This window comes from Drosophila mauritiana, chromosome 2R (assembly GCF_004382145.1).
Source record: "Drosophila mauritiana strain mau12 chromosome 2R, ASM438214v1, whole genome shotgun sequence".
NCBI lineage: Eukaryota > Metazoa > Arthropoda > Insecta > Diptera > Drosophilidae > Drosophila > Drosophila mauritiana.
In genome coordinates, this window is record NC_046668.1 from 13,392,678 (window position 1) to 13,416,584 (window position 23,907).

The 23,907-nt window shown below is 41.5% G+C and overlaps 5 protein-coding genes and 1 non-coding gene across 8 annotated transcripts; 2 read left to right on the top strand and 4 right to left on the bottom strand.

Moving 5' to 3' along the window:
- The first annotated feature begins 587 nt into the window (after positions 1–587).
- On the top strand, positions 588–10,889 carry LOC117135886 (SH3 domain-binding protein 5 homolog). Its single transcript, XM_033296433.1, has 4 exons — positions 588–1,148; positions 8,932–8,994; positions 9,062–9,239; positions 9,300–10,889. Exons 1-4 carry the CDS (start codon positions 1,107–1,109, stop codon positions 10,448–10,450), a joined length of 1,434 nt encoding a protein of 477 aa, XP_033152324.1. The 5' UTR covers positions 588–1,106; the 3' UTR covers positions 10,451–10,889.
- Trnal-aag lies at positions 3,632–3,713 on the bottom strand. The gene has a single exon. It is a non-coding gene; the product is annotated as a tRNA-Leu (tRNA).
- On the bottom strand, positions 7,017–11,614 carry LOC117135887 (SAM50-like protein CG7639). Its single transcript, XM_033296434.1, has 5 exons — positions 11,433–11,614; positions 8,302–8,845; positions 8,129–8,240; positions 7,510–8,068; positions 7,017–7,441 (listed from the first exon to the last, which is right to left on the bottom strand). The coding sequence occupies exons 2-5, from the start codon at positions 8,808–8,810 to the stop codon at positions 7,290–7,292; spliced, it is 1,332 nt and encodes a 443-aa protein (XP_033152325.1). The 5' UTR covers positions 8,811–8,845; positions 11,433–11,614; the 3' UTR covers positions 7,017–7,289.
- A 355-nt stretch (positions 11,615–11,969) lies between these two features.
- LOC117137778 lies at positions 11,970–13,231 on the bottom strand. 2 transcript variants are annotated; one of them, XM_033299403.1, is made up of 3 exons: positions 12,911–13,231; positions 12,348–12,827; positions 12,201–12,294 (listed from the first exon to the last, which is right to left on the bottom strand). In XM_033299403.1, the coding sequence occupies exons 1-3, from the start codon at positions 13,148–13,150 to the stop codon at positions 12,286–12,288; spliced, it is 729 nt and encodes a 242-aa protein (XP_033155294.1). In that variant the 5' UTR covers positions 13,151–13,231; the 3' UTR covers positions 12,201–12,285. The 2 variants fall into 2 exon arrangements, with proteins under 2 accessions (XP_033155293.1, XP_033155294.1); XM_033299402.1 differs by having other exon boundaries at positions 11,970–12,827.
- A 767-nt stretch (positions 13,232–13,998) lies between these two features.
- Positions 13,999–14,634, top strand: LOC117137711. Of its 2 annotated transcripts, none has more exons than XM_033299283.1 (2): positions 13,999–14,089; positions 14,185–14,634. In XM_033299283.1, exons 1-2 carry the CDS (start codon positions 14,049–14,051, stop codon positions 14,468–14,470), a joined length of 327 nt encoding a protein of 108 aa, XP_033155174.1. In that variant the 5' UTR covers positions 13,999–14,048; the 3' UTR covers positions 14,471–14,634. The 2 variants fall into 2 exon arrangements, 1 of the variants encoding a protein (XP_033155174.1); XR_004459165.1 differs by having other exon boundaries at positions 14,021–14,089; positions 14,202–14,634.
- Positions 14,635–22,931: 8,297 nt separating this feature from the next.
- LOC117137241 lies at positions 22,932–23,678 on the bottom strand. The gene is made up of 2 exons (XM_033298602.1): positions 23,574–23,678; positions 22,932–23,512 (listed from the first exon to the last, which is right to left on the bottom strand). Exons 1-2 carry the CDS (start codon positions 23,637–23,639, stop codon positions 23,231–23,233), a joined length of 348 nt encoding a protein of 115 aa, XP_033154493.1. The 5' UTR covers positions 23,640–23,678; the 3' UTR covers positions 22,932–23,230.
- Positions 23,679–23,907: the final 229 nt, after the last annotated feature.

The following is a 23,907-nucleotide window of genomic DNA, read 5'->3' on the forward strand; positions in this document are numbered from 1 at the left end:
GAAAAGTAAATGAATTAAATACGAATAAAATCACAAACATGTAAAGCACATAAAGGGCAAAACAAAAACGATGAAAACAAATAACAAATAAAGTAAACTTTCATAGTAAAATGTTGCTAGTTTTAATGAATATTTTGTTGTTTAGTCAGACATTTATATATATTCCTGTTTCGCAACGTTAGGAAAAATTATTTTTGAAACAACAATATATTTTTAATTCATTTGCGGGATTAATATTATTCATACCGTAACGAAGTGAATCAACACGTAACGTGATGTGATGGTTACGTAGATGAGGCATATCACGTAATGGTAAAAGAAGATAAAAATACCAAGCCCGCCAAGAGCTAATTTTCAAAACATTTTTGTTCACTTGGCATTTTTAAAATATAAATTGGTAAAAAAAAAAAAACTAATAACACATGGTGCCATGAACTTAAAACTTTTTATTTAATTGTTTATTTTTCTTGCAAATAGTTGGCAACAATGCTAGCATGGCAGTGAAATATACTAATAGAATAAAAATACCAAATGTTTATTTCAGCAACTGCTGGGCAGCAGTTTTTCTATCTGGTAACACCGCACTGCGGTCACACCGAATTCAGCTTCTCATTTCGTCGCGTCTGGACGCGTCTTTAATTTTTAGGATAGTTTAGCCTTTATAAGCGAGTTAATTGTATATCTTAGATGCGCCGATCGGAGGAGAAGGTGAAAAGCCGCGTGCCCTGTCCACTTGTACCGTTCGTCTTGTTCACACCTAATGTAATCGCAATGTGTCCCTCTCCCTTTTCGCCTTAACTTCGTTGTGAAACGTAAGACGTAAAATGAAATATTTGTTTTAATACTGCTGCTGTACCAGCATAGCAAATTGCCAGTTAAAATTGCAAACACCAATTTACATAATATTGCAAAGAAAAACACAGAAAAAAAGAAAAACAAAACACACAAGCCAATTGATAGTCGTGGGATGTGTGTGTGTAGCAACGAGATCAAATAGTGAAATGCAAAAGCGTTTTTCAATTGAAAAGCGGGCTGCAGAAAAGTGAAAATTAACGCGTTTAGCGATATATTTGCATTTGGAACGTATTCAGTGAAAACCAGTGAAAATGTCGAGTGCAGAAGACGGCGAACTGGATCCTCAAATTCAGGTGATTTTCCTTTGGCAATTTGCCTGCTGTCCTTCCTATTTTCTCCCCTTCTCTCTCTCACTGTCTGCCTCTCTCTTTCGTACCTGGCACTGAATGGAACGGTATTTTAATGACAATAACAATATTCAGGCTGCTTTGTTTTTGGTTTGCTTGCTAGTTCTCTCTATCACTTGTTCTTCTTTGCAGTGCAGTTTTTGTTGGTACAGTTCTTACTCGATTCGGTGAATTGTGAAGACCGAGGGTGTTCACTGTACCAAAGTGATAATTGTGCACCTAGATTTTCATACAAAAATTATGTTTACAACTCACAAGCAAAAAACATAGAGCATTGCATTTTGGAAATAGGAAACAGGCGTTTTTGCATTGCATTTCGTTACTCATTTATTGCGTGAACCTTTTTTACGCTTTGTTGGTTTTCAAAAACGATACAACAGCAAAAACCAACACAGAAAATCAATTTACGAGCCATTTAAGCAAATTGCAAGTTTCCTTTTCCGACGAACTGTTCAATATGCATTGTGAAACCGAAAACAATACAAAATGCAGGAAAAAAGGGATCACACAGGGTGTCAAATAATCCCACGCACTTCCAAGTAAACTGGGTCTTTTTCTTTTTACCCGCAACGGATTTGAACTCGGTACCTAAATGAGATTCAAGTGCAACTTGGTTATTGCTCTTTATCTTTCGCCCCTTCTTCTTTGCTCATCTCTTCGCATTTTCGGGAGAGAGAGGAGGTATGCATACAAATTTAATAAATTGAAATACCAAAGCGCACACGCAAGCCAAAGCAGCAAAAGCAAAAAACAAACACGCCTTTGTTTTTATTTCGAGTATTTTATATTTTATTGTGTAAGCCAGACAATTGAAAAGTGTCTTGAAGCGCAAGTCGCAGTTTGCATAAATCAAGATTCATATGCTGCTCATTCAACTACGCAAAATAGTCGCACACTCGCCTAATAGCCTTAAATGGGCAGGAAATAATACGAGTCTGTGAAAATAAAATCTCAGATCGGATGAGTATAGTCATCTATGGAATCTTATTCATAGTATAATACAGTGCGATCTAGAAATAGGAGAATATTGAAATATTCATACATACATGAGAAAGTATAAAATGGTTATTCAAGTTGAAAACAGATTTTTCCAGGTTCATAAACAGAATGAATGTGAATCCCCCCCACATTGACAAATGAAAATCCCCCTGTAAACCTACAATAATTTCTATTTTTAAATGCAAAACTTAGTGGGAGAGACGCCACACGCGGCGCAAAGTCATTAACAACAATTTGATTTCGAACCCAGAAGACGGCATGTGACTAGATTGGATTCGTCGATAATGTCCGAAAGTACATATGTATAGGTATGGGAAAATGTGTAGGGGATACTCATTCTGTCTATAAACAATCATTAGTGCGGCTCTATAAACAAAATACAAAACTGTACCGAAACCGGTTAAGAATTCTACGAAAAACCGCATGCTACATTATACCAAAAACGCGAAATATTTTGCGCCGCCTATTTTTGCCTTCTTTCTCAATGTTTTTTATGCTCGACTTCCTCTTTCGACAAGTAGATTTTGTTTTTTTTTTTCCTTCGATTTGCCAATGATTTATCAATGAGCATTTGGTGTTCTTTTTTTTTATTTTGCGCGTGCAAAATTCCTTATCTAAAGAGATGTTTTCAAGTTGATGACGCCAAACAATAGACAAAGAATAGGCACCGCGTCGATGTCGCAAAGTCTATTTAACCAAAAACGTGTGTCTTAACAGATGTTTTTTTGTAAACAATTCCACACGCGTCAGTTAACTCAAAAAGATGGTCATTTGCGTGGTACGGATTTGTTTTTTTCGAGCCCCAAACTTTCTAATCTTATACCAATTCACATCAAAGCGTCACTTATCGATTAGATGATAATTGCTTTATTAAAAAACAAAGCGGCCGTTTTTTAACCATAGAAATGAAAAGCTTTGTAGCAATTTAAAAATAAATTAGTAGCCTTGCCCCATTTGATAATTAGATTAGCAAAGGAAACTTTGTGTGCAGGTGAATTTGATAAAAATTATAAATGACTAATGAAGTCGGCTATCTCAGGGCTCAGTTATGTAAGCAAGGTGAGAGTACGGGTATCGCGAATTAGAGAACTCCATCGAGGCGTCTATGAATCAGAAAATCGTGTCCGCAAAGTGACTCAACGTCTACTCTATATATGTGAAAATATATCGTAAAGGTGTCTCCCAAAAGTGTATTATGATATTCTTTATGCTTATCTTTTATTGCGAATACGAACTTTTGCTTATATCGCAAGATATACAATACAAAGTTCATAAGCAACCCCGATAAAAACTGCATTTAATACTACATAGCACTCTTCATATTTGATGAATAAGCTTGCTCTCATTTATTATTGAATTTACTTTTCATTTTGTTTGCGCTTCCAAAACAATTACAACTTTCTCTGATCAAAATAAAAAAAAATCCGAAGTGGCAGCGGTGGGATTCGAACCCACGCCTCCGAGGAGACTGGTGCCTTAAACCAGCGCCTTAGACCGCTCGGCCACGCTACCCATAATCGCGGTCCGGCAGAAGCGCTTCTGATCGCAAGTGCTATATTTATAGTTACTATTTTTATAGCAAAAATAACGAAAGCAATTGTAGGAAATAATAATAAATACTTAAAAAGCAGCTGGGATTGCACTTGCATAAACAAACTGTCTCTTTCAGAAGGTTTATTTTCTCAATTAACTGGACGTTTTGTAACCTTTTGGACGAGTGCAATCCCCCGGGTTTCCTCAACCATCATCATCATCATCATCATTATAGTCGATGGTGCACAACACAGTTGCTACTTTCAAAGAGCGGTTACCGCACTCAATTGCCATGCATTTTCAGCCTTAATGAATTCAGTTTGGATTGGCTTTGTTTGGTCGTCGGAATTGTTAATGACATTCAATGATTGCGCTTGTTTATGTAGTTGAACTTAGGCAGTCATTTCCTGCTTTATCAAATCAGCAGAGATACGATTTTCAAAGGCAATCTTATCAGTCATGAACTTGTACTTGCAGTTAAGGTAATACTTTATTTAAACAGCTATTAGATTAGTATGGACTCAAAATGAGTTTGGTTGACCTTTGATCTGAATTGCCTGGTCATAAAGAGAAAGTCGAGAACTTGACTTAGCATAGCAATTGAATATAATTTGTTCAAAGTGGGTCAGGCACACGAGAGTTCCACACAAAAAAAAAAAAACATAATATTCAACACAGAAGTTTTCCTGATTTATGTGGCTCGCTGTCGTTCGTTTTTTACGTACATAGTTGACATAACTCCAATTAAAAAAGCAAAAACTTTATGCGGTCAATTGCAATTGTCAAGCTACGTTGACTTAATTTTCGGGTCGTCAGACATTCACTCACGCATCGCCGTTGAGTTTTCCTTTATATAACCATCTTTTTGACCTACCATTCAAGACTTTCTCAGCAGTTCCAGCTTTGGTTATTTTCCCCTTGGCTTGCGGTTTTTTACTTACAATTCATTTTTTTCGGCCGATGACGTCTATTTCCGCTTGAGTTGAATGTCCTACGAGTTCCTGAGGCTTCCTTATTTTTTTTTCTGTTGCGCAAGTCAAGTCGATGTGAGTTTCCATTACAGTTTCTCCTTTGCGATTCCGCCCAAGTCTGGCCAGGAAAGTGGGGTGGTTCCGGCAGGAGCTGGGGAGAAAGCTGTCACCAGCAGATGTAGGTCAGGTCGACCTATTCGGCATCACGCCACCGGCACAAAGGGCAGCTGGCGTCATTGCGGAACTGGCGGAACTCCGAGCGGAACGGGAGGAAGTGTCGTGACCAAAGGGGTGTCCAAAGTAGGGAGTATATTGTGGAAAGTGGCTGGGAGAAGCGAATAAGCTGATCCTGGGATATCTAATAATGAGCTTGGGTGGTGGTGAATTTGAAGCGAAACTGGCAGATGCAAACGATTATTTTATACTTGGGTGCTGCTTTTCATTTTCATTTTCCTAAGTAATTTAACAATAATTGTTTATCTATCAACGCAAACATCGAAACATCGATATATTTCCTAATCTAATTTAGTTATGTCTATTTATGAGCGCTGTTTGCTGAAGACTTATGTACGTGTTACTAGCCAAACAATCGCCATCCTCGAATTTCCAAAGCGTGGGCGGCGCCCTCATGTCTGACGAATTGTTTTGGATCCTAACGAGCCGCACTCACGTCATCTTCTTGGTGGCAGTTGCCTAGCCAAGCGACGCTCCTGGCTATAACCTTTCGCATTTGATTGGCTTTATTCATAGTCTGTGACTCAGGCTGAACTCTAGACGCCCTTTAACAGCGCGATTCTGACGAATGCAAAATGAGCGAACATCGCGTGATTTGGTTAAGTTTTTTTGGGCCAGGCCTCGTTCCATTTGGTTTTGACCCTGTTGGAAGCTTTAAATTGAACGCATAAAATCAATAACTGGAGGAAAGTTCCACTCACTCATAAAGTTATGTTTGCTCGATTCCCAAAAAATAAAGATGTTCAATTTTACCGAGAATATTTCGATTAGATTATTCGAATGTTTGCACACTCGTGTGTCACCCCAATTGCATTTTGAGTGCTTGAAGGCGAAGTTGTGAAAATATTTATTCAATTTGCGTTGTCATTTCAACATTTAATTTATGCACAATATTTTTTGTTTGTTCGATGATAATCAAATATTTTTGCTACCAGCTGCCTTGTCGGTTAAATATTTTAGCCTTTTTTGCCCGTATTTACAATTGAATCGCATTGCAATAAAGTGTTTTTATGGTATTTACCCATTATATTGTGCGTCATTGGAGAAGATATGTGCCCTACGTAGGAGCTAAAGTCGATAAAAAATATAGTTACGAGGTCTGGGGAGGCATGTTTATGCACCATCTGTCGGAACTTTTATCTTAACTCTTTTAGCTGCATGAAAAACTGCCAAGTGAAGGGCAAACAAGCGAACTTTTCATTAGCCAATCGTTAGGCAAATGCAGCGAAATGCACGAAACAAGTTCCTTGGGCTGTTGAAAATTCCTGGAAAGTTCAAGTGTTGAAGTGTTCATCTGCGCCGGATGCCCAAACTGGTTTTGTTTGTTTACACGAATAACCGGTTTCGGAGTTTCAGTTCGCTCGCACTTGGCTCGGTCTTAAATCAATCTCGATTACAGAGGCAACTCGAGCGTGCCCTTACCAAAAAAAAACCCCGCCCTCATCCTCACATCATCCGGGATGTGGAGAAATGTTTTGAAGCGGCGGTGGACACGATAAAAATCAAACTAGGACAGCGTTAATAAAAGCCGTCGTAAAAAAAGGGGCAAACACAACGAACAACATTTATAATTAAAACCAGTTTCTCGACCACAATCTGCCGTGGGTCCCGAACTTAAATTCCAAAAAAAAAAGGAAAAAAGAAACCCAAAAGCACAAACAGAAAACTGTAACCGCATGCGGCTCACCCATCCATGAACTCCATTCCACCGCCTGTCCACCAAGTCACTGGGATATCCGCAAACGAGCAACCTGACATTTCCAAAGGAAACTTGGATTTAAATTTCATTAAACAGATATTGCATTTTTAAGTTGGTGCTCAAATATGAAGCTAATAAATCAACATTAGATAAGATCGTCGAATTGCATTTTCAGGGTTAAGAAACACTTAAGATTTAACTTTAAAGTCTTTATCATTATTTATAGCCCCTAAAACGGGTAAATAAAAATCTTATTCAACTTGTAGATGTTAAATTTTCAGACTGTTTTTAATGTCCGATTTAATTGGCCTTTGTTTTTGTCATATTCAATAATCGAATATATACCATGCCCAATTTGTACTTCATAAAAACCTCACATTCGTTTAACATTTTTTTATATTTTGTTTAACCTTTCGTTTTACGTATGTACACGCCTTAGGAACTACTTAAATGATCGCTGGACTACGAATACATTTTCAGAGGAAAATAAAATGCATTGACAAAAATACGAAACAGAATCGGTAAACGCTCGAAACTACGAACAGGGCAGCCATATGTTGTGAATAAGGATTTGTTTCTAACTCGGCTGTTGTGACTCTCATGGCTTTTGCTGGTGCTACATCTATTTAATGGTTGCGGGGAAGAGGGCATCTAGAGGAACTCATAGCCAATGCCAAATTGGAAACCATTCTGGATTTTATCTGTATTCTGATGACGCACTGGCACACAATAGTTGAGTTCGATTCGGGCTCTTTCGGCCAGCTTAACCGCCAGACCCATTCCAAATGCACTACGCATGTTTTCTGCAAGGATATATGTTTAAATATGGTTAAAGACCAGTAATAGATTAATTTAAGGTGCACAAACAAACCTGTGTTGAAACTATTGTTGTTGCCAATGTTGTAGAAGAAATGCATTCTAAAGTGGCTGGCCAGGTTTTTGAAGACTCCGGCGAAGGGTAGCGGTGCCCACAGGTGAGCGCCCGTGCACCAGAAGGACTGTGCTCCAATTGGCGTTCCTTCAACCACTGGACCAGCTCCTCCAAATTTAAATCCTCTCAGTGTCAATGGACCACCGCAGTAGAATAGCGAGCTAATAGGCAGCTGGGTGGTATTTTTAGTCTCTTTAACGACGCCAACGCGAGCGCAAAACTGGGCCACCAAACCGGCAAACAGTGGCACATTCAACTCTCCGTGGGCAGTGCTGCTGGTGTAGGCGACATTACCGCCCAATCCGCAGTATTCGTTTACTGATTTAAGGTAAATACCGCGTGTGGGGAATACGTTTCCATCCCGATTGTCGTAGACCACGGAGTAGCGCAGCAAAGAGGCCAATTTGGGGCCACAATGATCGCGTATGGCGAAGGGCACTGATTTGTTTAGCAAACCCACGTCTCTGATGGAGTTCTCATACTGCAGCGAGTGCGTCAACTGGAAATTGAAATAAATTGCTAAGAATTTAAGTTTATTTTGAAGGATTTCTATACTCACATCCACTCCCACCATCGTATGCGCCGAGAAGTCTAACAAATAGCCAATGTTGGTGGTTTGAAATGAACTTATGTCATACCGATCGGTTTGCCTAAAAATGCTGAAAGACATTCTGTAAAAGAAGAGCAACTGTTAATACTAAATATACAACCATATAGAGAACAGCTGCTTACTCAGGCCGATTTTCCTTGAAGCGTGTGTGGAAGAAGGGTTTCCCAAATTTCAGTTGTAGATCATTGGCCCTGGTGCTGCTATAGCTGCCCTGCAGTGAGATGTTCTCGCCACGTCCCAGAATGTTGGGGAAAGTCAACTCCGTTCGCAGCGAGCCTTCGTTCTGGCCAATCTCGGTGCCCGCCGAACCCATCAGGCGCGACATTTCGTTGCCCTTGAAGGTAACCTCGTATCCCTGTGGTGAGGCATCCGCTCCACGGCTAACATCGATGTGCACGCTCACATCCTTGAAGATGCCTAGCTCGTGCAGATACGATTTGGCGGACATGGCCTCCAGCATTAGATCCTGGAAGTTACTGGCCTTAAACAGACCATCTGCCGCCCTCATCACATAGTCGTTGTGGGTGCGCAGCAATCCGCTGACGTTCACGCGATCCACGCGAGCTGAGATTTTGCTCAGATCGTATTTGGAGTCTTTGGATGCTCCTCCGTCGCGACCCGACTTAGGCATCTTGCTAACTTCGGCGGGCAGACGTTAAGCAAATACTGAAAAGATGTCAATGTCACTATATTGTTTGTTTAAAATTACAATTAAATCTTTATACTAATTACACATTCTTCCTTCTTTGCAGATTGAACTGGAGAATCTCAATAGTGCAACCGATGAGATTAATAAGCTAGAAATCGAGCTAGAGGCAAGTGCCATAGTCATTTAATTAATGATATATTAGCCTAATTAAAATTCCTTCATCTTTTGCTTAGGAGGCTAATTCCACCTTTCGCATCCTGTTAAATGAATCTACACGCCGCCTTAAAGTCTCCTCCAAGAAGTTGGGCAACTGCATAGAGAAGGCTAGACCCTACTACGAGGCATTGGACAAGGCACGCGAGGCACAAATAGAATGCCAAAAAGCAGCGGTTAAGTTCCAGCGAGCTAATGGTTAGTACAACGAAACAAATATTGAAAAAAAGAGTTAACAAGTCTTAATTTTTGCTTTAGAAATCCATGCCGCAGCCAAGGAGACGGTGGCACTTGCTGAGCAGCGTTTTATGTCCAACTCGCACGAATGGCAGTTCGACAATGCCTGGCAGGAGATGCTTAACCATGCTACCCAGAAGGTGATGGATGCCGAGACGCAGAAAGCCGATTGCCATGCGGAGCACCAGAGGCTCACCAAACTTTTCAACACCGCCGAGCAAAAGCTGCAACAGCTTGAGGATCGTTTTCGTCGTAGCATCAACAAGTCGCGACCGTACTTCGAAGAGAAGCAGGTGTGTCAGGATCAGCTGCAGACACAAAAAAACCGCATTCAGGAGCTGCAGCAGCAGGTGGCCGGTGCTAAGAGCACTTACTCTACGGCCTTACGCAACCTGGAGAGGATCAGTGAGGATATACATAGGCAGAGGGGAGATTTTCCCACTCCACCAGGACCCCGCGAGCCGGGTGTGGGAGCAGAGTTAAACTCGCCGACTTCCAGTGCCTTGCCATCACTGCCCGATTTCCAGCTGGAGCTTGAGAAGTGCGACTATCCCTCCATAGCGGGCAGCCAGATGTCTCTGGGCGCAAAAACTCCACAAGCAGCTGCCGAAACTGAAGATGAGGAGGATGCCTGCGACTACGATGAAACGGGAGCCGGGGAGCTCAGAGGTGTAGTGGATGAACGCGATTTGGAGGCGCTACGACAGAAGGTCAAGATCCTGGCGGTGCGTCCCATCGAGGGCGGAGATGGCCAGCAGCAGAATGACGTGTGGGAGCATGAACTGAAGGCCACAGTGGACAAGCTGGATCATTTGATGATGCTCAAAGAAACAGCCAAAAGGCAGCAAACTAACCGCTTGAAGTCCACCGAACAGCGACCCGATTCATTGGGCGCCGAGGCCTTGAAACGCCACTGCGATGTGGTCGAGGTGAAGGTCACCTCATGCGCCACCACAGCCAGCTTGCCAGTTACACCCCATCACCAGCTGAATCACCTTGCACCGCCCACGCCCATTAAGAAGCTGCAACAGCAACTGGCGCCCTTGCCCTCCGTAAACGTTTCCATGCGGGAGTTGCCCCTGTTGGCCAGGTTGTCCAACGAGCTCCTGGATCGCAGCAGTGCTGCTTTCGGCGGAGTGCGCAAGACGCTGCGTAGGCGCTCTCTGGAATAGTGAGCAACTAGGGGGCCAGAGGAGACTTATTCAGCCAGCCCCATATCAGATTTGTTTATATTAAATGAATAATGAAGTAATTGTAAAACGTTAAACGCCGCATTTAAATGTGCACCACTATCGATAAGTCTACACCTACAGGATATAAACACCAACTATTTTCGTATAAATGTTGATTACATTCTAATCTATTGTCTCCGTATATGTTTCTCACTGTTAATACTTTAACTATGTAAATGTTTTGTGATTCGAGAGAGCAAAAAGAAAAGGATTGAATGATATGCAAACAATAAGCAGCTTTAAGTTAATGTTAAAACCCTAAACTAATAAACCCAGGTAGACTCACTAATTTAATTCAAATGGGCACATGCACTAAGTAGTTTAGCCTAAAAATACCACGAAAATGAAACTCTGAATAAAAACAAGTGTCGAAATGTAACGAATTCAATTAGATAATTAAGTGTGAAACTCTCAAAGCTAAATGTAGTGGATTAATAAAAGGAAAATGCAATGCAGTTTTGTTCGGTGCCCCAGAGTTAAGTTAATGAAATGAACTACAAGTATTTGAAATAGAAATAATATTGAAACTTGAAATGAGAATAAAATTGAATTTTAATTCAAATGTATAAGTGTTTTATTGCCTGCATATGGGTTTTTGCTATGTGAATTGCTTGCGGATTAAATGTATATTAAATTATCAGGGCTTTAGAAGTGGGAGGTACTAAGATTGTTAAAAAAACATCTGTTTTTTAAGTTAGTGACCTTTACAGAGACCCAAACTTAAGGTTCACTGTCAATGATGCAACTGCAGCCGAAATATTGCAATTATTATAAAATTCACAAAGCAAAACGCGGGCGGTTCTAAAAATTTCGAAGTGATGTCATTTTCACTGCATTGAATGCCAAATCTAAGGCAAAATAAATATTCTGTCCCCAAATTATGTAAGCCCGAATTGGCTGCAGCCGTCGTCAGCTGACTTACCTTTGAATTGGTACCGCCTCGGCAGGTGGGTGTGCACACGAGAATTTTGGATTTGGATTCGGCAGCGTTTCGATTACTACAAAATATATAACGCCGAGCGCAAGCACAAATATTTCCAATTACTTTCGACCGAAACGCGTGCGGCACCAAAAATCAACAAGCTGCTTCTTCTTCTTACACAGTGATGCCAACTTGTCAGCGACATAAATGGACGACAAAATAAGCTAAGATTGGTAAACATTTGTTAAGGAACATGTTATTACCGTCTTCAAGGTATTTAAATATCATTGTTTCACTGATTTGATTTGTAGCCAGATTATATAGTTTTAATTTTTTAATATAGTTCAAATATATTTATAAGTCAAATAGCCACCACTACTGTATACTCGATATATTAAATCGATAACGCTGTCGCATCAAAAGGTCACACTGCTTGAGCAAAAAACCCAGAAAACCATTTAAAATCAAGGAATTTGATAATAAAGAAGATCGCTTTCTCTTAAAGTTATAAACGCTATCCATTTAAATTAAATAAAGTTATATTGCTAAATCTTCGCCTCCAGAGGCACATTTAATGGCATAATCCTTACACTACGGCGAATACAACTACGATTTTTTGACTTTGGTGCATCTGATGCCCTTGGATTGAAGTTTTCTCATGATGTCCAGGGTCTCTTGATTTTTGGTTGGGTTTAGCTCAGTCGTGGCATTCGAATGGGTACTTGCTCGCTTCACCTCCACACCGCATGCTCTGAGTTTGTTTAGGATTTTCTGGGTGCCATCCAATGGAGGAGTTGATTTGCTTGTTATGGGAGGAACTGGTTTCTCGGGCGTCTTTGGAGGTGCTGGCACATCAGATATCCTTGAAGAGACTGGTATAATAAGCTTCGATGCAGGAGAAATTTTCATGGGTACCAATTGAGATGTTGACTGCGTTGTCCTGTTAGCACAAGATTGCAATGACCCTACAGGAAGTGCAGGAGCTGGTAGCACCACTGGAATCCTTTCCTTTTTCTCCGTCTCCTGCAGTCGCTTCAGATCCTCCAGCACATGGGGTACCAGGATGGTGGCCTTTTTCATCCTTACTCCGCTCGGTTGAGCGGAGGACAAGCAGGCACGGGATCTGCGCTGCTGCTGTGCGGTCAGAATGGTACGACGGGAGGTGGGAGGGCTACGCGGACGTTTCGCAGGCACCCCTTCCGGTTCCTGAGACTCCTTGGCGAGCGTCACTAGGCACTCCTTTACTATATTTTCCTTAGAATTTGTCTTTACTGTGGGCTGTACAGTGGGCTTGGGATCGGTGTACCAGCGTGGATCCTCCAGCTCTGCCTCCCAGTCGATGGCGCTGTTGGTGCTGCTCGAATTTTTAACCGCCTCCAGGTCGTAGATGTGAAGCTGCAAGAAGTGAGTTTAATCAAAAGGATTCTCAGGAAGTTTTGGGGGCAACGCCGGCTTATGGAGCTCCCTTAGTTGCCTACCTCCTGTCTGCCATTCACCAGTCTCGTTTCCCTATTGGCATCATCAAATGCCAGCGGTTCGATTGGCGTTACTATGTATTTTACTCCGGGGCAATCGCCTAGGTGGCGCTGGAACGATTGGAGCGTCATAAAGTGGCATTCGCAGCTGCGACACAGCGTTAGAAGGCGTTTTTGGTCGTCGTACAGCACGTCGCCGAGCCGAATCGTCTTCATGGACTTCATGTTACGCGTTCCATTCATTTTATTTAGCCAATTCGCGCCAAGTAGGAAAATGGTATTAAAAAATTACTTCAGTCTGTTTTTGCATTCGTGCGGAGTGACCAGACGTTGAAACGTAGTAGATGCCAACGATTTCTTGTTGGTATAACATCTGACATATAAATACCGAACAGTTGGTATTATTTTAATTGCGCGCGTAAATTCAAAGCACAAGAAACAATCAAACAGGAAAAAGACAATACGTTTTAAAAAAGAAATCATTTAGATATAAGATTTGATTAGGATGACGGTATATAAAAACTTGTAAACTGATATGTTCTTATCTAATTAGTCTGTACGAAGGAATCGCTGGGAATATTTTAATATAAATATTATATAGATTTATACAAAATAGATGAATACATACATATATACTTTCACTATGTAAAAGAGACCGATTTCTTGTCTACATTTTTTCGCCCATGGATTGAAAATTATTGAAAAGATTTTATTTGAACTGTTCCTGCTCATTTTTTGCTGCATTAATAGTATCTCTCTGCTTTCTTTTACATTGTCGAATAAGTGGACAAGCGTTTTCTTTATCCTTTTTTCCGCGTTGGCTTTTGTTTCCTTTGATTAACGCCCATGCAATTGAAATTAAATCGCTTGCAAATGATTCGCAAGCCACCTAAAAAAAATTGGGCAATCCAAAAAATGACATCGTTTATGCAGCCGGGGGCTGCGCCATTTGTAAGCTTGCCATTTTTTTTTTTACCAATATGGAGCCATATGGAGGGAACATTGTCTGATTTTGACTTCAACTCGAATGTCTGTCTAGTGTGTGTGGAAAACAAATGAAAAGGAAATCCAGCACTTTTTGCGTACCTACACATATATATAACATTTTTTTTTGTAATGTTCCGGATAACGAGCACGGACCATGTCGAACCACGTGCAGCATAATCACCTGGCAGAGCGTAGGTGAGTATCGTTGGCATATTCTTGAATTTTTCAACCTGGCCCACTTCGGCCGAATTTTCCTGCTATTCTTGGGACTTAATAAGTGAACTTTAAAGAGCCGCATCGCTTACAGCCAGGAAATTGTATGGATCTGGGGGTCGCAGCTCCAGCGGCAATTGGATGAAGTTGCCGATGCTGATGAGGCTGCTCCTGCAGTTGCTATTCCTGCATGCAATTAAGCCAGGGACGAGAGCGAGGCACAACTTGCCACTCTGTGTGTCCCAAAACTGCAAGCTGACCATGCAAATTACGTTGCCCACACTCATACTTGCACACGCCCTGCTACACACACGCATTCCTGTCGCCTCGTTTGGGGGCCTGCGGGGCTTCCCCGGCATTTGAGTGATGCACCAAGTCGAGGAAGCGGAGAAGGAGGCCAGCTAGCTGGAACCCCACTACCGCTGCCACTACCACTACTACTACTAACTGCCACTGCCAAAGCTAAGTTAAATGGACCTGCGGTGCACTCGAGCAGCCAGGACGCAAACTACAGTGGATACCGCTTTAAGCAGACTGCCTAAGGCGTTGAAAAATATTCATAAGTGAAGTTGATATTTTGTGCAAATAAAATTAAGCCATAATTCAATGGAATTTATAAAGAATAAATAGCTTAAAGAATCAAGGATTCAGGCACTAAGTTGGTATACTTTAATATGACTAGCCTAAATGATACAAATATCTTTTAAATATATAACTTTGTGATAGTTTATTGTATGGATCCCATATTTACACAAACTAGACACAATTCCAACCTAACTTGTTGGCTGCTAACTTGTTGGATATAGCCAGGCTCCACTGTGCGCCGTGCATGCAGATTGAAGTGCAGACCATGTCAAGGTAGCGGCTGCAGCTTTGGCCAGTAGATTAAATTAAACGTGGCAAAGGAGACGGCGCCAGAAGAGGACGAGCTCCGTGGCTAGGTGGCTAGGTGGCTAGGTGGCTCCATGGCTCCATGGCTCCGTGACTCCGAGGGCTCGCCAGCTTGCCAGCTTGCCAGCCAGCCAGCTTGCCAGGAGGAGCAACTGCAGCCATGCGATGGCAATGGTAACGGCAACGACAATGGCAACAACATTAAACGTGTTTACACCATGTCCGACCAGTTGATATGCCAACTGCCCCCCGACCTGTCCTGTACCCCACCACACACACACACACACACACACTCACTGGCACACACACACACACACATAGGGATGCGTAGCCAGGCATGAACTGCTCTTGGACAATGAACACATGCCATGGCAGGGCATTACCACCTACCCATCTGCCCGCCCAGCCGCCCACCACCCATCACCCGTCCACTATTGTCCTGCTCTTTGTTTACTGTTTTTCAAGGGGTTTCGCAGGCGAGTGAACTAGCAAAAAAATGAAAGCAAAGAATCACAATCACTGCATACTTGCAGGTGCAGCTGCTGTCATAATACAATAGAGAAGCTGGCGCTACAATTGCCACAGCTGTTGTTGTTGCTGCTGTTGTTGTTGCTGTTGCTGCTGTTGTTGCTGCTGCTGTTGTTGTTGTTATTGCTGTTGCATTGTTGTGGACTGCGAATTAACTAAGGCCACCCCATCACAGTTGGTCCCTTCACCACTTTTTCCTGGCACTATTTTCAACATCTTGGCGACCACGTTTTCGTACAAAAATGTTGCATACTTTCCGCAGCTGCACACCTACATATACACAGTGTGTCGCAGTATGTGTATCTGTGTGCTATAGAGTGCATGTGTGAGTTGTGTCGCCATGTGTTAAGTAAGTTCGGACAAGTGGCTTTCCCAGGCATTTTCCAAGCACCTTCGCCCGACACTTGTACTGTCACTTAAGCTAAGCATCAAGAAAATGTCATTTTTCATCTGAAAGTAGTGCACAAAAACATTGATTGCAACACACAGTGCCATACATTTGGTTTCACATTTGTGGGCATTATCAAATCGCCTTGGCTTTACGGCCATGCAATTTCATGGTCGGAATTATTCATTCTATTGGCTTGTATAAAATAAACCTACTCCTTTCAACTAGCAAGCTGTTAATTGTTTTATTGGCACATAAATAATAATTAAAAAACGGAAAAAATCATGGCCAAAATTGGATAACACTTTGCATTATTATCTTTTTAGGACACAAGTTAGTTTTAGTTTTATCTTGGATAGAATATTAATATTTTCATTGACTTTAGTTGGGGTTAAAAATTAAGAACGCCACAAATTCTGCTGCATAATAAACCTAATATATGCATATATATATAATGGCCACATTTACAATGACAAACACGGTTGTGTGTTCTAGGCCAACTTTTCCCCAGCCAACTTTTCCAGTGCGACGGACCAAGTTAAAAAGTAATATATGAGGGGGGGCATTGTTGCGCTTTCAACTGGTAATTGTAACTGGTGACTAGCAACCTGGAAGCTGCAAGTTGCAAGTTGCAACTGTCTCACCGTCGTCAGTTTAGCCGGAGGAATCAAAGTCCAAATATTGCGCTCATTTATTGACCGACGGCAAACACAAACGAGAAGTCAAATGAAATTGCTATAAACGATGGACCGATGGAACATAGAACTTTTCCCCCAGCCCCACCACTCATTGCCACAGGACCTCCTCTATTGACAGGGGCATGTGTTTGAGTTCGGTGAGGGAACCGGCGGACTTAGGTGGATGGAATTCGGGGGAAGATAACTTCCTGGCCATACCCGGAGCAAGTCGTCCTCGATGGCACCGGGACCATCTAGCCCAACCAGCCCATCTAGGTGGGGCACAACAATTGCAGGAGATCGGCAATTTCCTGCTTGCCTCGCAGGCAACTTGATTACAAAGCACAAAAATCAATAGGAAATGCAGTTAAATATTTTGCAAGCCCAAATAATTGCACATCTGAAAAGCGATGGTATATGGCCAGTACTACTACTACTACTGTATTTAACTACTTTAGATGGTGGAATGATGAGTAGTGGCACAATAAATGCAGCCAGCTGTCCAACATTGTTGGCAGAAATTATTTAATTAAAAGCCAGAACTGAAGTTGCCCGGAAAATGTTCCTCAGCTGTAAGCGCAACGGAAAAACTTATGGATCATTGCAAACTTTCGTTACCCTCTTAGTTTTTTATTTTTTTATATATATTTTATTTCTGTACCAACCCCATTTCCACCCGGAAAGCTGAGCAGGTGAAAAAGTTTGCCAGTCAGCCTTCAACTTGTTAAACAATTTTCGTATATATTTTCGACAAGTTTGCCGTCGTAGGTGCGAGTGTGCGGGTAGTTAAAAATCTTAAAGATAGCTCCGATAGTAGACAAGAAATATATATATATATATATATATATATAAGGAGCTTTTGCATCTGACTAGCTGACTATCTGCGATTTTCTCTGACTGGCAACTTTGCCAGACTATTTTTCTGCCGCTTTGCATGTCAGTGCAGCTAGAGGAAAAGTTATACTATACACCATACCCCCCGATGCCACCATTCCCGATATTTAGCCATATATCCACCCGATTCAGGGTTGTCGGCTTTTGTGCGCTGAGCGCCTCAGCCATTTGCAATTGAATTTGCCAAGCTGCATCCTGCACCCAGCATCCAGCATTCTGCATCCAGGTGCTTGGACTACACAGATAACACTGCAAAATACCATAAAGTGTGCGCTTAAAGGGTAACGATATCAATAATAAATAGCCCGTCTAGAAATTCATGCAACAGAATCGCCCAAAAGCCAGAAAGCTGAAAACAAAAAATAAGGTATAGTACAGAAAAAAAACAGAGACAGGACAACAAAAATAGACGAGTGCCTTTGGCCAACTATTAAATTGGCCAGCTTAAACGTAGTCTATATAATAAATTGATGGGTTTAACCACTTTCGGCAGCATGGGCAGAAATTTAAGGAAATGCACACCGAAATTTAAGAGCTTCGTGTGCATCGAAAAATGGCATCATTTACATATTGTCGTTAAGTGCTTATAGGCAACAAGAAAGTTAAGGCAGCTTTAATGGGAAAAGTGAGGAGATATTCTTCCAAGTAGCTGACATATTTGAACGAATTTAAATGCATTGCTGTATTCAAATGGGAGCGGACCTGAAAAGCTGGAGTTTAATTATGAAACGCAAACATGAAGAATGTATTTATTAAATTGGTTAGAGTAGTGGCAATACTTGAAAACCAAATTGTAGGGGTCAGTTGCATTTGAAGCGGAAAATACGTAAAAATTGGTAGGCATCTATGTGGCCATCGCAATGCGGCTATAATGGAAAATGCATTTTCCCCCAGCAATAGAGCAAGTTCGCCATGGTAAACAGCGAAATCAACTGGCAAAAAGTAATCACCAATAAACGACAGTCGAAAAGCAGGCGAGTACAAATATTTGCCACGAAAGTAGACAACAATAAATGACAGTTCGCACACACACAGACGGACTGTGGCCCCCTGCCGAATTTTCACGGGATCTTCCTAGCCGCATTTTCCCAAACCACCCACCACCCACCAACTGGCACAGCGGGCAACGATAAATGACAGCAAAATGCTGCTGCAAAGCCAAACAGTTTGCAATAACCGCAGGACGGGGCTTCAGCTTTAAGTATCGGCAAAACGTTAAGCAGTGACCCCCGAACCCAACTATCATCGACCTCTGACCTCCCCCCACACCCCTGACCTGACCAAACATTTTACGGTTTCACCTCGAAATTAAATTTCCCCTTTTCAATACCGGCCAAAAAAGCCGCATCGATAGACGGCCAAAACGTGGCATCATGGTGAAAACTAAAATCAAATTGCCACGGCCAGCCATGAAAATCGTGGAAATTAAAGCGTGGAAAATGGTTAGGAAAATGCTATATATGTACGTACGTAAGTACGTAGTGTTGCATAGAAATTCCAGTCAGCGCCAGCATTCCCTGTGCATTCTTCAAATTCGACAAAACGCTCGGCAAGAAGCCCTTGGATTATTAAAACCAAACTATGAAAACACAAGGAAATGCTGGCCATCAAATTATATTCCACAAAAAGCGGAGCTTCATTGGGCAAAAGGTGTGCGGCCACGTACCGCAAATATTTGTGAACACGTGTGCAATGGCCACAAGTGCGGAAGTTGCACTCGCGCTTTTTTCTAATAAATGAAAAGCAAATAGGAAAGCGGCAACTCAGCTGCTTTTCCGCCTGGAAATGTGAAATGTTGTTTGTGCGCCTCGATTCCCTCTTTTTCCCCCCTTTTTCTTTTTGTTCCTGCCCCACGCCGGTGGCAAAAAGCCCTCTGTGCCACGAGCGGGTCAAAACCTGAACTTTCAATCTGAAAGTCCACGAAAATCTAAAGCAAAACTTTGTGCACGTAGCGGAAAATCGGTCAGTTATGAGTTCAATAGTTTTCCTTTTTTTTTGGCTGGTCATTAGCATCGCACCAGATTCACGCAGTAACCCAAATATGACAGCTCAGAGCATCTGTAGAGCTTACTTTAAGTCCCTGACATTTGGAAAGTCCTTTTCGGCGCGACCTTGACTAGACAACCCTTGGATCAAGGACCCTATACCATACTCTATATATGTACAAGAACAGCGGCACTCGCGCAAAAAAGCCTCGCAAATAAATTTAAAAATTCAAATGGGTCGACTCCAGGCCAAAGTCACCGAGTCGCTAACTTGACTTGCGTTGAGTTGAGGTTGCGGCCATGGAAGCCAGGGAAGCTATGGAAGCCGAAGGAATCTCAAGCTGGAGGAGCACAACTGCAAACAGAGATTGGGACACCAGACGTTCACTTGCTGACAGCTGAGTGTATTCTTAATAATGCATATACACACCAAACAACGATGCCAACAAAAAATGCTGTGTGTACATGCACTTAAAAAAAAGAGGTGCATCTTTAAGCATATGCTTCTCTTTTTACTGGTAATATTGGGGAGAAGTATGCCCAATTCATTGATGTATTGGGAAATCTACAAATATTTTCCTCTTTAACCAGAATTCATTTATAGCAATGTCTAGTTCATATTTTCATGTGCACATGCAAAACTTACTCAGTAACTATGTCAGTAAGTGTTTAAAGTGAGTAGTACTTGTAGAAATACATACTAAATTTATGAAACGCATATACTATTGTGCACACCGTTTTTTTTTGTGCTGAGTGTAGCAATGGACATAGGATTCGAGTGGAGGGGTAGTCGCATCTGACGAAAAATTTACAATTTCGCACGCCATAGCGCCTACAGAATGTCACAGCAAAGTATGGAGAAATGAATGGTGGCAGGGATTTGGGGCTAGGTTGCTGCAGAGGATGATGGGGCCTCTGGAGCGCCGGCGGAGACTCCCATACCGCCGACAACAACAATCAGACAAAACAGACAAATCCAGCAGCAGCGACCACGACAACGAGAGCTTGTCGCAACGATCTGCGTCTGGCTGCGAGGCCTCGTGTCCCACTGTCTATGTATCTGTATCTGTGTATCCGTGTATCCATGTATCTGTGTGTGTGTCTGTTTGTCTGTTACGTGCCACATGTGCGTCAGATGTGGCAATGATTTGCATCGAGGTGTGGCATAAAAAACAAACGCCCCAGCTGCGGGGTCGTTGCCAGTGGGCAAAAATGGGCAAAATACGACGAAAAGAGGATCCCCCCCAGTTCTTGGGTTGGAAGTTATGCGTTGCCCGCTTTTATGGCACATATGCAAATGCAGGAAGGACCTGTGCGACAGGCTCACTCACTCCGTGCAGCCTTCTTGTTTATTTGTTGTCACTGATAGGTCACACATATAATTGAAAATCTACCAACCGCCCAACCCCCACCCCATTTTAATTAAGGAGAGAAGGGCGAGCACAAGTTTACATAGCTTCAAAAATTCTGAGAGTATTTTGATACATTTGATAGGCTTGCATGTGCATTGGGAATTTTTTTTAGATTTAAATTTTCTTATAAATAAACTTAATATTAAATTCTATATCATATCCATTTCCGAAATATGTTCCTTGTTAGAATTTGTATTTCATCTTAAAAATAATTTCACTTAATTTTGGATTTTGTTGCAATTCCTTTCCAAACATCGACACGCTTCATTAGAATCACCAAGTTTTTGATTGTCCTAGGAAAATCCCTGGGAAATGGGGGAAATCCAATGAAGTAGGAGCAGCTGGCTCGTCCTAAACTGGCCATTAAAATGCACGACGACGACACGGAATGATAGGAAAACAACACTTTCGGCTAATTCGCAGCATCGAAGCAAATCGCAATTTCTGCTCTCCACATTTTATTAGAAAAATCCATAAACGTGAGCATAAAATTTAACGCGAATAATAAAAGCAAATTAGCCGCAACCAGCAGCATGGGCAGGGGTGGGAAAATGCCGAAATAAATAAATACATGGCCATAAAGAGCGGCATACAAATGCGATTATTGTATAGTATTGGGGCCAATAATACTGACAGCCATCGACGACAATATCAACAGGAGAAGGAAAACCAATAATAATATACCAATAAACTCATTCAAGTTCATGTAAAAACGACGCGAAGGGCAGGGGGTGTTGGCGGGACACTTGGCACTTGGGGGGTTAATTGGCGTGCGAACCAGATGGGCGAAAATGAAAACGAAAGAGCAAGAGATAAATTACACGTGTTTTTGTTAACCCCACAATGGGCCCATTTCGGTAGCTTGTTATGAATTCATGATAATTATTTAATTGTGGCGCTTACATCGCAGATCCAAATAACCAATTATACTATTTTACAAAATAATACAATAGTTACCATTGCACCAAAGGTAGATTACAATTATTGTGTGTGCTTTAAGACTATTTAACATATTGAATATGGTTAGCTATGATGGAATATGGATAATTGCAATTTGTTGTGCTTATTTAACATGAGTTTAAATTTCACACTTATTTGTTTTATTTTAAGCTTTAAGAAAATTCCAACTTTTTTATTACATGGTATTGTGTTTTGTAAAAATCCTGTTAATCGATCCAATCACATTCGGCTTGAAATGATCCCCGGGGTCATTTCGACCCAGCTGGCATCTGTGTGTGTTAAGGCCAAAAAAACGAAAACGACAAGTGACAATGCGGCAGTTGGGCGGCAGGTGAGGAAAGGTGAGAGCTGCGCAGCGCTAATGAAATCAGACAACATTAACTGCGCCGCCGGCAGTCGAAGTCGGCCGATGCCGATGATGCCAATCATGCCGTCGCCGCGAAGAGGGCCCGGTAATGTGGGCCAAGACAACAGCTAACTGGTAACAGCTAACAGCTAACAGGTAACCGGTGAGCTGAAGAACAGGCGAGCAGCTGAGTGAATTAGATGGGCAATTGTTGCTCAAGGTTGTCTGCCTGAGTTATGGCCCGATGGGCGGGGTGGGCGGCCTAAACGTTTGATGTGACGGAACTTAAATAAATGTAATTTGCTGCGGTTATTGGCGTTGCGGCAGTCAGAGCCTTCAGGTAAAACTCCTGCTCTCGGAAGGCAATTCGATTTCGGGCCCAGAGAGATTTTACCCGGCGCCCAAAGCCGTCAATAAGTTTGACTTCAACAATGTTTGGTAAGTGATTAAATTAATTTTCATAAGCCCGAATGCTTTGAGATTGAAGCTGGCTTTCGCAGCCGAATCAAGTAATTATTCCTAAACGAACCGGGAAGACAATACGTACCCAATTATCTTTAGTTGGCATTCAATAAATATTTCCCAAATAATCCGCTTAGTATGTGAGTTTTTCACATTATCTTGCAAGTCCGTGGGCTTACTCATACATTGGAAAATTTGGTACTTAATTCGAGCATCTATAATAATTCAATTTGGGAGCCAGAATAAGAAAAACCGATACTAGACCAATGGTCAGTAAGAGAGTCATGACAAACAACCTGTTTATTTTAAAGACTGAAACGAATAAGTTGCCTCAATTATTGATATTCACGATTACTTAGGTATACCACTTAATTATATCGTTTAATTTTATGAAATATGTAAATATTTGTTCGTTCAAGCTTTTGAGAAACAGTGAAATATTTTAGGTGTTCGAACCGAATTAATACATTATAATAATGTTAATTAGAAAGTTATTGGTATTTTATTTATGAAGTGAATACACAGTTCTTATTGAAAAAAAAAACACTTTTTAAGTCCAAATATATATTCAAACTGAATATCAATCAAAACGCGGGTAGTGGTAATATGGTGCCAACAGAGAGAATTCTTCTTCACTCAAGTTGTGTTTGAGGCACCTTTGAAGTAGAAATGCGAGTCTACATGGGTCGTCGTTCTGTATGTCTTCGCAAGGTTTTGCGCCCTTAATATAAAATAAATTGATCGTTCCATTGACAATCACGTTCTGCCTCTCAAATATACACCTAAAATAGCAATTGACTTTGCTACGCAAGTTTTCTTTGTTCAAACCAACCTCTTGTATGCACTCTTCTTTAACGTCATCCTGGCAGTGAATAAAGAGCATACATCATTTTCAGAATTAATTAAATATTGCTATTACTTACTTGAAGAGGAAAAACGTATAGTGGACCGATGATCAGCAAGATAGTCACGACAAGCAGCCCGTTCATTTTGGAGACTGAATTTAAAAAGTGCAGTCAACTGCATAGCAGTCATCTTTTATAGGAATTTTCGCACATCTCACCGCATAGCTTGCCACAATTATTGATTTAAACGAATACCAAGCTTCGTGATAAGCTTTAAATGAATGGACGTCCAGACCGTCTTCACTAAAATATATACTTTATATGGTCGGTAAACGCTACCTTCAACGAATCTATTATCTCCTCTTACTCCACGAAAAACGGGTATAAATATTATTCGAATTTCAAGATATTC